At 44.3% G+C, this 16,466-nt stretch overlaps 1 protein-coding gene across 1 annotated transcript in view; it reads left to right on the top strand.

Moving 5' to 3' along the window:
- arap3 (ArfGAP with RhoGAP domain, ankyrin repeat and PH domain 3) overlaps positions 1 to 14,091 on the top strand; it is a 32,793-nt gene extending 18,702 nt beyond the window's left edge. The window contains exons 11-36 of the mRNA XM_030145907.1: positions 477 to 661; positions 1,012 to 1,118; positions 1,586 to 1,785; positions 2,437 to 2,522; positions 2,865 to 3,047; positions 4,439 to 4,574; positions 5,064 to 5,168; positions 5,304 to 5,466; positions 5,949 to 6,051; positions 6,126 to 6,324; positions 6,404 to 6,467; positions 7,074 to 7,237; positions 7,819 to 8,031; positions 8,258 to 8,363; positions 8,438 to 8,585; positions 8,666 to 8,734; positions 9,307 to 9,381; positions 9,453 to 9,570; positions 10,213 to 10,341; positions 10,421 to 10,557; positions 10,909 to 10,991; positions 11,079 to 11,114; positions 11,248 to 11,311; positions 11,391 to 11,528; positions 12,278 to 12,316; positions 12,404 to 14,091. Coding sequence (XP_030001767.1) covers positions 477 to 661; positions 1,012 to 1,118; positions 1,586 to 1,785; positions 2,437 to 2,522; positions 2,865 to 3,047; positions 4,439 to 4,574; positions 5,064 to 5,168; positions 5,304 to 5,466; positions 5,949 to 6,051; positions 6,126 to 6,324; positions 6,404 to 6,467; positions 7,074 to 7,237; positions 7,819 to 8,031; positions 8,258 to 8,363; positions 8,438 to 8,585; positions 8,666 to 8,734; positions 9,307 to 9,381; positions 9,453 to 9,570; positions 10,213 to 10,341; positions 10,421 to 10,557; positions 10,909 to 10,991; positions 11,079 to 11,114; positions 11,248 to 11,311; positions 11,391 to 11,528; positions 12,278 to 12,316; positions 12,404 to 12,844 — 3,491 coding nt within the window. The 3' untranslated portion in view covers positions 12,845 to 14,091. The remainder of the gene's footprint in view (positions 1 to 476; positions 662 to 1,011; positions 1,119 to 1,585; positions 1,786 to 2,436; positions 2,523 to 2,864; positions 3,048 to 4,438; positions 4,575 to 5,063; positions 5,169 to 5,303; positions 5,467 to 5,948; positions 6,052 to 6,125; positions 6,325 to 6,403; positions 6,468 to 7,073; positions 7,238 to 7,818; positions 8,032 to 8,257; positions 8,364 to 8,437; positions 8,586 to 8,665; positions 8,735 to 9,306; positions 9,382 to 9,452; positions 9,571 to 10,212; positions 10,342 to 10,420; positions 10,558 to 10,908; positions 10,992 to 11,078; positions 11,115 to 11,247; positions 11,312 to 11,390; positions 11,529 to 12,277; positions 12,317 to 12,403) is intronic.
- Positions 14,092 to 16,466: the final 2,375 nt, after the last annotated feature.

Here is a 16,466-nt window from a genome sequence, read left to right as displayed (position 1 = left end):
AGTTTGACAGCCCTGCTGTAGGTCAACAGTACCAGTGGTGGTTGTTGTTAACCCGGGCCTCAGCCGATCCAGTATCAGGTTCTTTGTTGTGATTCGCATGTTTGTTTTAACTAAAGTTTATATCAGACATCCTTCCTGACTCCACCCTCTACATTTATCGGGGCTCAGTGAGTCTGCCGGCTAGTGCCACCGTTGAAGCTGTTTATGAGACAAAATTGATGCAGCAAAAAGTGGATCTGAAGGTTTTTTTTACTGACATTAAAAACAACTGATCAGCTGAGACCAGAGGACAAAGATCAGATCTAATGTTCAGTTTAGTAAAGAAAGTTTAAAAGGAGTGAATTAGGATTTAGTAAGAAGCAGATCTGCATCATTCAAATAGATTTCAGTTTAGTCATAGCGTTGTCTCTAAATGTTTGTGAAAGTCACTCATCCAGTTTCTTCTTTGTTTCTTCTTCTTGCCTTTTGTTTGCTAGTGTTGCGGCGCCGCTGGGTTTCCACGCTGCAAGACCACGTCAGAGATCAGCTGGTTTTCGGTCGACGGCGTTTCGGTCCTGGTTCTCACTGTCAGAAACATGGAGGTCTGGAACTGAAAGGAACCAAATCCAAAGTGTACATGGCCATCAACACGGATCAGATCTGGCTCCACAAGAACGAGCAGGTGAGAACACCTGATTCATTCACTGGTGCCAACAAACAGAAAACCATCGGACATGTTTAACAAATGCACATGTTACCACCTGAGTGAACACGGGTGGTTTAGTCCAGATCAGAGGTCTCCAACCCTGGTCCTCCAGGGCCGGTATCCTGCATGTTTTAGATGTTTCCGTCTTCCAACACCTGATTCAAATGATCAGCCTATCATCAAGCTCTGCAGAAGACTGAGAACGACCATCAGGTGGAGGAGGGAAACGTCTGAAACATGCAGGATACCAGCCCTCGAGGTCCAGGACTGGAGACCCCTGGTCCAGATCCAGTAAAAACCTCTTCATGTGTGTCCAACATCTGTAGTGTTTTCGGAACGGAATCGGCATCACGGTGATCGAAGCTCGAGGAGCAACGATCCGAGACGGAAAACACAAGAGCTTCGACCTCATCACACCGTACAAGACCTTCAGGTATAAACAATGTTCTATTGAATACTGTAGATGATCTGTAGAGGAACTCTGATCTGAACCAGAGGAACGTCAGAATTAAAGAATAAAAACAAATAGAATTTTAATGACAGACACTGATGAAAGTTTGACCTCAAACACAAAAGTCAGATGGTGAAACATGTGACGCTCCTCTGTGAGTCTTTCACGTCTGAGATGTTTGGGGTCAGATCTATAGTTTTCAGTTCTGCAGATAAAACTGGTACCGGGTCCAGTTTGGCCCATTTGGTCTAACCAGGTCATGGAAGACCTCCTTAGGTCTAATTCCCTCCAGACCTGCAGGACAGTCATTCGCTGATCGTTTGTTCTGACGCCTGTTTTAATGTGAAACTGAATCAACTCCTCACAAAACACGTTAGCATCTGTAAAATGCCGTTGCCGTGGAGACCGTCTTGTAAGCCTCACCACCGACCTGTGCTTGAACTCGTCAGCTTCTCCGCCGAGTCGGACCGGGACAAACGGGACTGGATGGAGGCGCTGCAGGAGTCCATCGCCGAGACGCTGTCGGATTACGAGGTCGCTGAGAAGATCTGGTCGAACCGGTCGAACCGGGCATGTGCAGACTGCAAAGCCCTGAACCCGGACTGGGCCTCCATCAATCTGTGTGTGGTCATCTGCAAGAACTGTGCAGGTACAAGCCAGGGGGTGAGGTGGGGGGGTCGAACTGAACCAGCAGTGACCTCACACCATCAAGACTGGGTCACAGTTAAGGGGTTTCACTGGGATCAGTATGTGTTTAAAGAGCGACTGAGTGAGTTAGAGAAAAACTACTGACAGATTTATGACAGCTACCCTCACCAATATCAGCATTAGTATCACAGTAGTGTTCCCTCTGTCGTCTACATGTTTATTATTACTGACTTTCTTCTTCTCATAAAACTTTGCTCTTTTTCGTGGTATTTGTCCAGTATGGTTAATTCAGAGCGGCGCCCCCTGGTGGATTAATTGACAAACGCTCATTCCAACACATTAAATGTCAGTAGCAGCACTTTGTTCCAGTCAGACTAATGACAACGACAATAAAGCACATTTACAAAAGGAACTAACAACTGGAATGGGATTATTAAGTACTCATATCAGTACTCGGTATTGGCAAGTACTCAAATGGAAGTACTTGTACTTGTACTCAGTCTGGAAAAAAGTGGTATCAGTGCATCCCTAATTTGCTTGTTAGTGTGTTTGTTTATGTTTTGTTTTCATGTTGTTTATGTTTGTTTTTTGTGTTAGTTTGTGTTTATGTTTGTGTTTATGTGTTTGTATTTTCTTTCTGTTGTGTGCTCAGGGCAGCACAGAGGACTGGGAACAATGGTTTCAAAAGTCCAGAGTCTGAAACTCGACACTAGCGTCTGGAGCAACGAGATCGTCCAAGTAAGACCAATGAGCACACCTGGAACACACCTGGAACACACCTGGAACACACCTGGAACACACCACACCTAGAACACACCACACCTAGAACACACCTGGAACACATCTAGAACACACTGCACCTAGAACACACCTGGAACACACCACACCTGGAACACACCTAGAACATACCACACCTAGAACACACTGCACCTAGAACACACCTGGAACACACCTAGAGCACATCTGGAACACAACACACCTGGAACACATCTAGAACACACCTGGAACACACCACACCTAGAACACATCTGGAACACACCCTTGCTTACTGGTTTGCTTGTGTTTGTTTGTGTCGATCAGCTCTTCATCATGTTGGGAAACGACCGGGCCAACGACTTCTGGGCGTCTCGACTGTCAGCGGCCGACGAGTTGGACTGCGACGCGTCTCCAGAGCAGAGGAGGGAGTTCATTACCCAGAAGTACCGCGAGGGCCGGTTCCGCCTCCCACACCCGGGATTCAGCAGCCAGGAGGATCTGCTCAAGGTCCGGGTCATGAAAATGCTAACGAGTCAGATTTAACGTCCACATTAAACACATGTTCACGTTCAGCTCCGATGGCAGGTTTCTGCAGCGGTCGGTTAAAACCAAAACATCTACTCTAAACCCCCCCACAGTCGGATGTATTTGACTCCACACAAAGCTGAATTTTTATAACAGTGCGGACTCTGCGTACGCGTACTCGGTGTCACTCAATAGACTGTTGGGTTCAGTCTTCACATCGACCTGTTTTAACTGTGACACTGAGCTGATGCCACTGGATCGGTCCGCTCGACTATGAAACCCTGTCGGTGGACAGTCCACGCAGAGTCCATACCGCTCACAGTACATCCGACACTGTGAGAGCGTTGAATGTTCATCTTTCTGATGTTGATGTTGGGCTTGATCTGTCGTTGCTATGGTAACCAGGTGGAGGGTGAAGTTGACCGTGTGTTTAGGCTGTCGAGTATTTCACCTGTGACGACGATGAAGAGGACCGTGTGTTTACACTGAGTTAATGTCATTTAGAACGTCTGTTTAGTGACGACGACGGCGTTGGAGGGTTTGTGTCATTACTTTTATGTCGTGATTTTGAAGCTGGAATGAAAATATGTGAAACCAGCTCCCATCGACTCTGTCGACTGGCCCCTTGTTCTAAAATATCTGCATTTTGTTGGTTTGATGCTATTTGGAACCGCTGTCATAAATTAGCTTGGTTCTAATTCGGTTCCAGTTCAGTTCCAGTTTGGCTCCAGTTTGGTTCCAGTTTGGCTCCGGTCCATGTCCTCCTGGTTTCCACAGTAATGGGTCCAGGACCAGGTCCTGGATCAGGGGAAGGCTAAGTCCAGGTTTTGGTCTGTGGTGGGGGGTTAGAGTCTGGACCAGTGAGTCTGAACATGAAGATCAAAGCTGATCCCAGGTCAGTTCTTGTGTCCTCCTCTGCTCTGATTGGTTGAACACATCTGACCTCAGATGACCCCAGCACAGACTCAGGTTTCCCAGAATGCAGTGGGACATCAGATGGTTAAAGTGACCTGAACAGTAGATGAACTGATCCAACTTCAGACTGACTCGGTTCTGTCTGTGTTTATTCAGTTTTTAGTTTATGAATAAAAACATCAGTTATTGTTTGTTCTGATGAAACAAATGTTTCGGTATTGTTTGGTTTTAGTTTCTGCTCTGATGGTTTTTCATGTGTTCTGTTCAAACAGTCCTTTGGTTCAGGACCTTGTATGTCGGACCCTGGACATTGGGTCTGGATTCAGTCAGAACCAGGTTCTGTTTTGGATCTGTCACAGTAAAGGTGTTCTCTCTCTCTCTCTCTCTCTCTCTCTCTCTCTCTCTCTCTCTCTCTCTCTCTCTCTCTATTTTGTGTGAATGTCTCTCGTCCTCTCCAGGTCCTCTGCTCTGCCGTCTCAGAACAGACTCTTCTGAAAACTGTCACTCAGATTTTCTCGGAGGCGGAGTCAGCTCGACTCGCCAGTGAATCAAACGGCTGCCAACAACGTCAGCTGGATCAGAGTCCCGCCTCAGGTCTGCCTCTATGGGGTTCTACTGGGTTCTATGGGTTCTACAGGTTCCACTGGGTTCTGTGGGGTCCTACTGGGTTCTACTGAGTTCTACTGGGTTCTACGGGGTCCTACTGGGTGCTACTGGGTTCTAATGAGTTCTACTGGGTTCTCCGGGTTCTACTCTGTCCTATCCCCAACCCTACACTAGATAAAAGTGATAGAATGGATAGTTGAAGTTTTCGGGGTTAATTAGTTTCTGAACATGAAGACTCCTTCTTCTTGTGTCTGGTTTCAGGGCTAAATGTTTGTGAAAACTTTAGTTGATGTTATCGATCACTTTGCAGCCATTCATGACGTGATTCTGTATATTCTATTACAGAGTCAACATTCTGGCTGGTTTAAGGGTGGGCTTATTCCTGGGTTTTGGGTCAGGGCTGGTTTAAGGGTGGGTTTGTTCCTGGGTTTTGGGTCAGTCTGTAGAACGTATGATCACCTGAACTGTCTCCGTCAGATCCCGGTGTGTACGACGAGATCATGCAGCCGGTTCTTCAATCTGGTTTCCTCTACAAATCAGGATCCGTGAACAGAGGAACACTGTCCCGGAAAACCAGAGAAGGTAAAAGTCGACCAGGACTCAAAGGTCTCTGAGGACCACATTAAATCTAAACCCCAACCAAGAGAAGCACACTCATGTTTAGAGACTGGATCTGTGTCAGTAAACTCAGGGTTCTGTCCGGTGCGGTTCTTCCAGACTTCCAGAAGTTCTGGTGTTCTGTGGACCAGTCCATCCTGTTGTACGAGTCGGATCGATCAGCTGATCCGTGTCTTCAGATCAACGTCAAAGACATCGTGTGTTTAGGAGTCGCTCGACCTGACGGATCCAACAACAACAACAACAACGGCTTCATCGACAGGTAAACCCGATCAATAATCAATCAGTCAACCGTTAAGCAGAACAATGAGATGACAGCTGTCCGACCGCTGCCCCCAGTGGCTGGCTGTAGTATGTCATAAGCCCCGCCCCCTCCGTGTGGATCAGCTGTCATTACAAACAGACTCCTGTTGTGTCAGTTTATAATAATACCCAAACCAGAACTGTTCAGTTGGGTTTTTCTGTCGACCCGTCTCCTGTCTCAGTCTTTCATAAACTAGTTTCCAGGTCCAACAGAACCAGGCCATGACCAGATGTTCCAGTCTGGATGGGTGTTTTGGTTCCACTGAGTCCTGGTCCATCCCAGATCCATCAGATTCCAGAGAAGACCACAACACATCTGGACTCAGTTAATATAAGGGTCTGAGGGTTCTGTGCAGTAGTCCAGACCCGTGTGGTTCCATCTTGGTGTCAGACCGTGGTCTCTCAGGTTCTGTTGGGCTGATCCAGGTGTTTCCTCCTCAGGTTCCGTTACACCTTTGAGTTGTACCTGACGTCAGAGAAGTTCTACCAGTTCGGTTTGGAGACGGCCGACGCTCTGCACAGTTGGACCAAAGCCATTGGAAAGGTACGCATCGGTCCCTAGAGGGTCGGTCCATGTTGGCGTCATCGGTCTGACCCCGTGCCCTTTGACCTCCTCAGGCGGCGACCCCTCTCAGCTGTCACTGCCTTCTGACCCGGGAGTTTGAGCGGGTCGGGCTAATGCGGTACCGGGCCATGTTGGACCCTCAGCAGTGGAAGGAGGCCTACTTCGTCCTGCAGAAGTCCAACCTGTTCATCTGCCCCCGGAACGACGGCGCCGCCGAGGACATCATCAACCTGAACCGTCTGCAGGAGCTCAGTCAGTGTCCATCAGATGTTGATAATCAGCTATTGATTATCAGCCATTGATCTGTGATGTGTGTGTATCTGTGTTGAAGGCATCGCCTCCGAGAATGACAACCACGAGAGGAAAGACATCCTGGTTTTAGTGGAGAAGGGACGGTGAGTTGGACATTTAGGACTGTCTTTTATTTTATTTTATTTTATTTCTGTTGTAAATGACAGTGTTTCCATGGTAACTACGGAACCTCTGAACGTCCAAATGGGTCATATCTGATGACCATGAAAAGATGAACAACTGTATTTTACACCAATTATTGACATGGATTGATAGGATTAGTGGATCAACAGGTATTAAACAGTTTAGATCAGTAGATGGTTTAGGTTAAAGGTGGATGTTTGGGTCTTTAAGGGTTAACCAAAGGTTTTTATTCTGTATAATTTGTGAAATGATTCTTATACTTTAAACTTGGTGATTCATCCTTTTGGTAGAACATGACCGCGTTCATTTTACTGCCGTTGGACCTTCACTGCTGTGAAATGGAGCTGAACTGTTGGTTCGATAGTGTTTTTAGAAAATGACTTGACTCCTGTTTCTGGATTTAGTGAAATGACAAAAAGTCAAACAGTGACATCTAGTGGATTGTTTAGTAACGTTGACTTTAACTGACATAGGGGTGGATCCGTTCATTTTCAGACCAGGGCGTTCTCAGGTCGACATTTGAGTAAAGTTCAAAGGTCATCGTCTGTCCTGGTGTCTTTATTCAGGACGCTCCACCTCCAGGGCGTTGGACGGACAGATTTCTCTCTGTGGTATTCAGACATCCAACGAGCAGCCGGAGGCAAAGGGAACACTCTGAGAGAACAACAGCTGAGCAGGAATGACATCCCCATCATCATCGACAGCTGCATTGCCTTCATCACACAGTACGGTGAGAGAGAAGGTCTGCACACGGCCGCAAGACCAGCACAAGGTCCAGACTAGACCCCCACAAGGTCCGGACATGTTTACAGACCTACAGAAACTACAAAAAAAACCAGAATAAAGTCATAGTAAACCCTAACCCTCTAACCCAAACCCTAACCTTAACCCTAACCCGAGGGCGTCCACAGTCCAACCAGGCCTTAGTTCCACATTATTAAGAACATAATCTGAGATGATGAACCTTCTCAAAAAGTCACGTAACATGAGGAAATACTGACATTTTATCACATGAATGGAGGTCATAGTGAAATAATGCAACAATAAAACCTTTATTAACAGTAACTCACATTAAAAACAATAAAATGGTACAAAATTCTAAACATTACATGGACAAAACTATTTGGACACATACCTGAGAGTTGAAGAAAGCACTGAGTTGGATTTAAAATGATTATTGAGTCCCCCTCAAACTCCAGTCTTTCCATTTACAGCTGTGTCCAGTGGAGAAAACAGCGTCTATTTTTATCTCTTCTTTTCTTTGGTTTGTTTTGGTGCTGATGGTTCTGGTTCTGGTTCTGGTGCGTGCAGGTCTGGGTCACGAGGGGATCTATAGGAAGAACGGAGCCAAGTCCAGGATCAAACTGCTGATGGACGAGTTTCGCAAAGACGCCCGAAACGTCAAACTGCGAATCGGAGACCACTTCATCGAAGACGTGACGGACGTCCTGAAGAGGTTCTTCAGGGAGATCGACGACCCCGTGTTCATGGCGGAGCTCCACCCCCTGTGGCAGGGCGCCGCCAGTCAGTCTGTCACGTTATCGGGTTAAAGTGGGGTTAATGTCGAGGCCGCAGTTACAGAAACCAGATGTTATTTACTTTGAGTTAATTCAACAAAGGCTAAAGTCTGCCTCTGGGTTTTTAAGGATATTTAGTCCATTTTATTTTAATGACATTTTTTAGTTCAGAGACAAAACAGGATTTAGATTTTTAAAAATTAAAACAAATCTAATGAATCTTCTCTGTGCAGAACTTCCTCAGCGGAGCCAGAGGTTGGACCGATACAAGGAGATCATCCGAAGTCTTCCTCGGGTCAACAGGACCACTCTGGCTGCTCTCATCGGTCACCTGTACAGGTAAGCTCCGCCCCTCACACACCTGGATGTACGGTGGGCAGCAGGATAACGACATCTGTTCGGTTCCTCCTCAGAGTCCAGAAATGTGCAGATCTGAATCAGATGTGTACCAAGAACCTGTCTCTACTGTTCGCTCCCAGTCTGTTCCAAACAGACGGGAAAGGAGAACACGAGGTGAAGATCGTGGAGGATCTGATAGACAACTACCTGTACGTCTTCGATGTGAGTAACACACCGCCGCCCATCACCTGTCTGACCACAGGTTCAAATGACACGGTGCTGAGGTGTGTTCTGATTCACAGATCGATGAGGAACATCAGACCCAGATCGAGTTGGAGATCAGCCTCATCACCACCTGGAAAGACACGCAGGTACCAGAACTAGAACTTAGAACCTGAGCAGGTCTGATTGAACTGTGGGTGAAAGGTCACAAGGTCAGTGTAGGATGTGAAGGAGAAACAAGACGAGTTCAGAAAAAGACACATGTGAAGAGAATCCAAACGTAGTCATGATGTGATGTGAATCTGCTTCTGTTCAGAGTTGACCTGAATGGGTTCAGGTTCCAGGTTCAGGTTCCAGGTGTGTCTTCTGATCGACTTCCTGTTCCATGTGTCAGTCATCAGGTTCATCTCCATCTGTATTTTAAAGGTGGGGTGTGTGATGTTCCGTGTTCTGTCTACAGATTCAACGTCCATGTGACGTCTTTGTCTGGTTTATCAGGTTCAATGGTCACTTTAGTGAAAATTGAATCTTCAAGTGTTCATTAATTCTATTGGACTATGTGCAGCATGGATCAGGTATTGATAGGTACTGATCAGTCCAGATGTCACTCAGCTGGGTTTTGTCTGAGCTCTGTCCGTTTCACCTTCATTCAACTGTTGTTCAAGCAGATGCGGTGACATCACTTCCTGTCATCTTCTTCTCTGGTGTCTTTTGTGTTCAGTTGTCTCAGGCTGGAGATCTGATCATTGAAGTTTACCTGGAGATGAAGATCCCAGACTGCTGCATCACCCTCAAAGTGAGTCATCAATAATCAGCTTCACTGTCATCAAAGCACAGCATCTTCATGTGTGACCTTTGACCCCACAGGTGTCTCCCACCATGTGTGCTGAGGAGTTGACCAATCAGGTGCTTTACATGAGGAACACCCCCCCTGGAGACAGAGACGTTTGGATGACATTTGAGGCTATCGAGGACGGACAACTGGGTGAGATACCTGGGACCTGAGAAACTGGATGAGGTCTGGGATACTGGTTGGGGTCAGGGACATCCGTTGGGGTCTGGGACACCTGTTGGGGTTTGGGATACCCTTGTCCTTATCCAGGTATGTCAGGTCCTGACCCCAGACCAGTGGTCTAAACTGAAGGACTGTCGAGACTCTTTCAGAAGAACCCCACATTGGTTCCTGTGGTATAGTGGATCAATAGCGCCCCCTGTTTGTTCCAGATGAATGAAAAACCAGTTTGGATTTCTGTTGTATGTGAATGAACTCCTACAGCATCAGCTCCAGCCTCTTCATCATTTACATCTAAACACCTTTGAAAAACTCATTTTGATATAGTTCTTTGCACAGACTCTTTGTTGAATGATGTTGCCGTGGCAACACAGCAAGTTTAGATGTTTTTTGCAGAAATGACACAATAACGCCCCCATGACAAGACCTCAGTGTGTGAAATTTGACGTGGACGACACCTGTAGGAATGACCCAAACACTGAACCAACCAATTAGACGTGTTGGTTTGATACATTCCAGAGTCTGTGGGTGTGGCTTTGTGTCCATGTTCCGTATATGACAGGTAAAGACCCTTGACCCATCATCTCCGCTTCAACGTGTTTTTTGTGGTTTCAGAACGGCCGTTACATCCCAAAGAGAAGGTTCTGGAACAGGCTCTGCAGTGGTGTAAGATGGCCGACCCCAGCTCCGCCTACCTGGTGGTGAAGAGGGTTCCAAAAGCCGACGGACTCAACATCTTCACCTGTGGGTCCGCGCAAAATACATGGTTCTAATTATTATGTATTTATATATGTATGTGTTTCACTGTGACCGTGTGTTTCAGCTTATAGAAGCGAAATCATGAAGATCGGTTTGTTAAGATGTCGTGAGGAGCCTCCGAAGCTTCTGCAGGGAAACAAGTTTCAAGAAAGAACGTTCCAGATCAAAGACCACAAACTACTGCTGCTCAAAGACAAAAAGGTAGGAACCGCACCTGAACTGGTAACATGAACCTGAACCGGTCAGTGGTGGGCTAAACTCTGTAGGCATTTGTCAAGGTCACCGAGTTCGGTCTTGTTAAGAATGGGCCGAGAGAACAAAAGTCACAAGTTGACAGTAGCACCAAATGCATCTTGAGATATTTGCAGCCAAGCCCACATGAGGCACCAACCAGTCCGTCCTTGGTTTAAGGGAAAAGACAGGAAGAACATCTGGGAATTCTGTCCAATCTTGGTTTGTGTAAATTTTAACTGGAACAGTCCTTGGGCCTCGACTGACGACGTTTCACATGATTTGCGAGAACAGAAAGAAACGTCTTGTGTTTGTTTTCAGAGCATCAAACCTGAGAAGGAGTGGTCTCTGAAGTCCATGAAGATCTACATGGGGATCCGCAGGAAACTGAAAGCTCCCACCAGGTGAACTCGCCCTTCACAGGTTTAGCTGCAGGTCACATGGTCACATTTCACCTGTATGAGTGACGACTAAAGGTGTGTTTCCTGTAGGTGGGGCTTCACAGTCATATCAGACAAACACCAGCTGTGAGTATCATCACTAACACATGACCCAGACCCTGACCAGACCAGACCCTGACCCAGACCCTGACCAGACCAGACCCTGACCCAGACCCTGATCCTGACCAGACCCTGACCCTGATCCGTGTTTCATCCTCAGCTTCCTGTGCTGCAACTGTGAGGCCGAACTCTGGGACTGGATCTCCAGCTTCCTCAAAGCTCAGGTGAGATGCAGAGCCAGGACCTGGACCTGGTCCTGGACTGACCCTGGTCTGACCCTGGTCTGTTTTGTCTCCTCTGCAGAACGATGACCCCGGTCCTCCGGTCCTCCGCCGCCACTCCTCCTCTGACATCTCCAAGCAGAAGTTCGGGACTATGCCTCTGGTTCCGATCCGAGGAGACGAGAGCAACAGCAGCATGTTAACGGCCAATCAGACGCTGGTCAGAACCACACAAACACCACGAGGACCAATCAAATCACTCAGCTCCTCCCACACACCACACATGGTTTCCATGGTGATAAACTGACCAGTTGATGGAATCACATGACAGTAAACATGAGGTGTGATGGGCTGCCATCTGGTGGTGGAAAGTAGAACAAAATAACAGAAAAGAACCAAAACTAAAGACATTTCCTCCGTAACATGAGTATTTTGGGTAGTTTTGTTTTGTTTTATTTTTTTCAGAAATATTTTTATTGTCGTTTTCATTATTTTATAAGAACAGGCAAAAAACACAAACACATCAAAATAGTCCCTATCACCCCCCACCCACACAATAGCACCCACTCCCAGTGCAACAAAACATTCTTGACAGACACAACTTAATTGACAATACAGACAAGTCCTTTAAAAATGACAAAAAAGGTGTCCAGATCTTATAAAAGTCTTTGATCTTTCCTGTAGCCAGGTACGTCAGCTTTTCCAGTGCCAGGTTAGAAGACACTTCTTTAATCCATTGTTTCGCTGTGGGTCCTTGGATATCTTTCCATTTCAAAGAAGTAACTCATTTGGCTTGTAATCAACAAAAATTTAAAAGTTTTCATTTTCTTCCAATTACTTGAAATTTTTGGTAGTTTTTAATCACACAGGATGTTTTCAGTTCATTAGTTTTTTCTTAACGGTGACAGACATGCTTTTTTATGGGTTTTATGTGTTTCTAATCTAATTTCTGCCGTTTCTTCGGTGCAGAGGAAGCTTCACGACAGACGGACTCTGTCCATGTACTTTGTGAGTTCTGGACCTCATTCTAACTTGTGTTTTATTGTGTTGTTGTGTAGTTTTGCTTATAAAAATGGTGGTTCTGTTCTGGTTCAGCCCATGAAGGTTCAGCAGGACTCATTCGAGGAGCGTTCGGAGTCTCCGGACCTTCCCGAGCCGCTCTACGAGGAGGTCGGTGACTTCGGTCTGCAGGTCCTCAAGTCTTTGGAGACCAGCTTCCTGTCCAGCAGTGCCGCTGAGACCCATGAGGTCCCGGACCAGCCCCCGCTCCGGCTGGTTCCCATGGAGACAGGTCACCTGATCGTCACCGAGCCGGACGCTCCAGAGGACGGCGGAGAGATGAACAGAGACGGCTCGTTGGACTTGAACGCAACGCAGCCTCCCACAGCAAGGAGGCGGCAGCAGATTCAGGGAGTGTGTTCGCCGTCACAGGAGGCGCTGCTGCATGAACTGTCGACCGCACTCTGTAAGAAAAGTGAAGAAGAAGAAGAGGAGGAGGGGGCGGAGCCAGAGGAGGAGAGACTGTATGATGTCTGACAAACATGGATGTAGGACGAGCAGACTGAAGGGCAAAAACCTGAACCGTCCATTTCTGAAAACACTTTATTTACTGTCGTCGGACTCTGACCCCTGACCTGCTGCTGTGCAGGTACAAGGAATCAAACCGTCAACCGAAACAGTCCCAGCTGATGGTTGTTCCTCATGTTCATGCCTGGAGACCATCTGAAGTCTCTTCTTTTATTCCCTGGTGATCATACCTTCACCTGGTGCACCTCAGCGGACGCTGCGATTGGCTGAGAGGTCATGTGACTCAGCTGAGGAGGACACCAGCCTGGTCTGAAGGTCCACCAGATGGACTCAGTGTTTGTGTTATTGTTTTAAGCCTTTACCAGTATTCCGTGTTTTTGTTGTTGCGTTGTCATCTCGGAGCCTCTTCAGGTTTGTTTCATCACTTCCTGTTAGTTCAACACTAATCTGGTTTTAACATTCATCAACTTCCGTTTTTTTTTTTTGTTTGTTTACGTGACTCTAGTTGGACTAAAAGGTCTTTCCATTACAGTTTTGTGTGATATACCAATTTAACTACGAAGAACCACCTCTAACAAGAACAAAAACTTTCATCGAAAAACAAGAATTTTGGTGGAATTGTCATTTTTCCATTCGGCAAATTTTTATGCACAAGTTATAGTCGCACAATTTGAACGTCAATGGAAAAGTGACTACTGTCATCCCAGAAAGATTCATTTAGAAAAGTTGACACTAAATTTGCAGATTTTCTAAAATAAACGTCTATTAATTGCATCTTTTATCCCAAGTACAATCTACATTTATTATTTAAAGATTATTTACGTATGTCACTTTACTCTGTCTTTTATTAATTACTCTGATATATCAAACATTTTATCCTAGTGGGGTCTTGTATTTCCACAGATGTCCTAAAGTCCAAAAAGCTCTTTTTATCTTCAAGTATAAAAGTGTCAAACAGTTAAATGTTCATGTAGGTGATGACTCTGTTTTAACCCTTTGGTTCCATGTGTTTGTTTTTAACCTCTTATACATTCACTCTCCAAAACACGTCTATTTATTCATATGTGGGCTGTTTCTCTGACCTTTGACCCCTCTGTCTCTGTCAGGATGTGATGCTGTGAGTGAACAGCAGGGGCCGGCAGCGCTCCATGTTTAATATGTTCATATGGTCATACAGTTCCACTGGATTCACTTCAACGTGTCCACGCTTTGTCTCATCAAACACTGAAATAAATGAATATATATCTGTTTCTTAATCCTGTGTTTTCAGACGTTTACATCAACTTTGAACCAGGAAACATTTGGATAAAAAATAAAACTGTTTTAAGGTTTTATTCAGTTTTAAGTTAAATATTTTTACCTCTGTGCAAATAATTCAATACATTCTCTCCAGTGATTCATCCTTTAATTGATTAGTCATAAACTTAAATAAATCACAAGTCAGAACTGAAAGTAGAAGAACCAAGAAATCAGAGTTTTATCCTAATGTTGAACTAAAGTGGATTTTAGTCGTAACTCTATAGGACTGGCTCCAGTGTTGAAGTAAATCTGTCCCATCAGATTTTGAATTATAAAAGCCACTGAATTTCTAGCTCTGAATTTTTTGCTCTGAAATTAAGTATCTGAATTTTTTCAGTGTCACATGACCAACCTAATGTAACTTGATTAGCTGGCTGGTGGTTTGACTTGAGATAGAATCATTGCTTATCCTTGGTGTCCCGGATGTGTGATCTGAATTTTTACCTCCGCCAAGGAGGTTATGTTTTTGCCAGGGTTTGTTTGTTTGTTTGTTTGTTTGTTTGTCTGTCCGTTAGTGTGCAACATAACTCAAAAAGTTATGGACAGATTTGGATGAAATTTTCAGGGTTTGTTGGAAATGGGATAAGGAAGAAATGATTAAATTTTGGTGGTGATCGGGGGTGGGGGGGCCCACTGGGGGGGCCACTGATTAGCCTTGGCGGAGGTCTGCGCTCTCCAAGTGCTTCTAGTTTGCATCTGAATTTTTTTTATTCTAAATTTATGAACATAGTTAAATTGACAGACAAAAAATTCAGATACTTAATTTCACTGCAAAAAAAAAAATTCAGATACTTAATTTCAGTGCAAAAAAAATTCAGATACTTAATTTCAGCGCAAAAAAAAAAAAATCAGATACTTAATTTCAATGCAAAAAAAATTCAGATACTTAATTTTCTTGCAAGAAAAAAATTCTGGTATTTAATTTCAAAGCAAAAAAACAATTCAGATACTTAATTTCACTGCAAAAAAAATCAGATACTTAATGTCAGCACACACAAAAAAAAATTCAGGTACTTAATTTCAGTGCAAAGCAAATTCAGATACTTAATTTCAATACAAAAAAAATTCGGATAATTAATTTCAGTGCAAAAAAAAAATTCAGATACTAAATTTCAAAGCAGAAAAACAATTCAGATACTAAATTTCAGTGCAAAAAAATTCAGATAGTTAATTTCAGCACAACAAAAAAATTCAGATACTTAGTTTTGGTGCAAAAAAAAAAAAAATTCAGATACTTAATTTCAATGCAAAAAAAATTCAGTACTAGAAATTAAATGGCTTTTATAATTCAAAATCTGATGAGATAGATTTACTTCCATACTCCAGGTGGTTTTACCTGTGGACGTTAACTCCTCCCCTTTTCTGCAGGACACAACGGGAAACCTGCGAATAATGACCCAACAGCAGATACATTCCAGAGAACATCCGATGGAACATGAGCGTTGGCAGAACCAGGGTTCTCCAGGGTCTGAATACACACACAGAGGTAGAATGGATCTGAACAGGTTCTACAAACTCAGAACATGTGGGTCTAAACAAACCAGAGTCTGTGATAAGAAGACCACGAAACCACAGTATAGAGATTCAAACACCGATAAACACAAGACGATGATGTGAAATATGAGCGTTTATAATAATAATAATACATTTTATTTGTATAGTGCTTTTCATATAACTCAGACACTTTACATGCAGCAGATAAAAACAGAAACAGACATTAAAAGCAGGTGCAAAAGGCAGGTATACGAATATAAAATAATTAAACATTAAGATTAAACATTAAAAGCAATCTTTATCTCCTCGTCTCTGAGCTGCAACTTCTCGGAGATTCTCTACATGTTTTATCACATATTTGATCTATTTATTTTCAACTGATACTAGGGATGTAACGATATGAAAATTTCATGTCACGGTTATTGTGACCAAAATTATCATGGTTACCATTATTATCGCGGTATTGTTGAAATGTGCTCGAAATGTTCAAAAAGTATTTATACACACACTGAAATAATTTAACCAAGTTGTAACCCCCCCCCCAAAAAAATTAAAAAATAATGGGCACAATGTACTTTCTGTTGGCAGAAACATTCAAATATTAACATGTAAACATCAGACATACACATGTGCATTAAAGATGGCACCTTATGGACACTGTTTGACCATTTTCCAGATCAAGTTTGAGTTGTTTTAGTTTCTTTTTCGTAGATAGATAGATAGACAGTCTCTCTCTCTCTCTCTCTCTCTCTCTCTCTCTCTCTCTCTCTCTCTCTCTTTCAAAATGTGGTAATCAAACACGATTATCGTGCTAATTAGAATTTAAACGGTAAAACTA

Source organism: Sphaeramia orbicularis, chromosome 10 (assembly GCF_902148855.1).
Source record: "Sphaeramia orbicularis chromosome 10, fSphaOr1.1, whole genome shotgun sequence".
In the NCBI taxonomy this organism is placed as follows: domain Eukaryota; kingdom Metazoa; phylum Chordata; class Actinopteri; order Kurtiformes; family Apogonidae; genus Sphaeramia; species Sphaeramia orbicularis.
The sequence above is the reverse complement of the archived record's forward strand: the minus strand, read 5'-3'. Positions and strand labels throughout refer to the sequence as shown.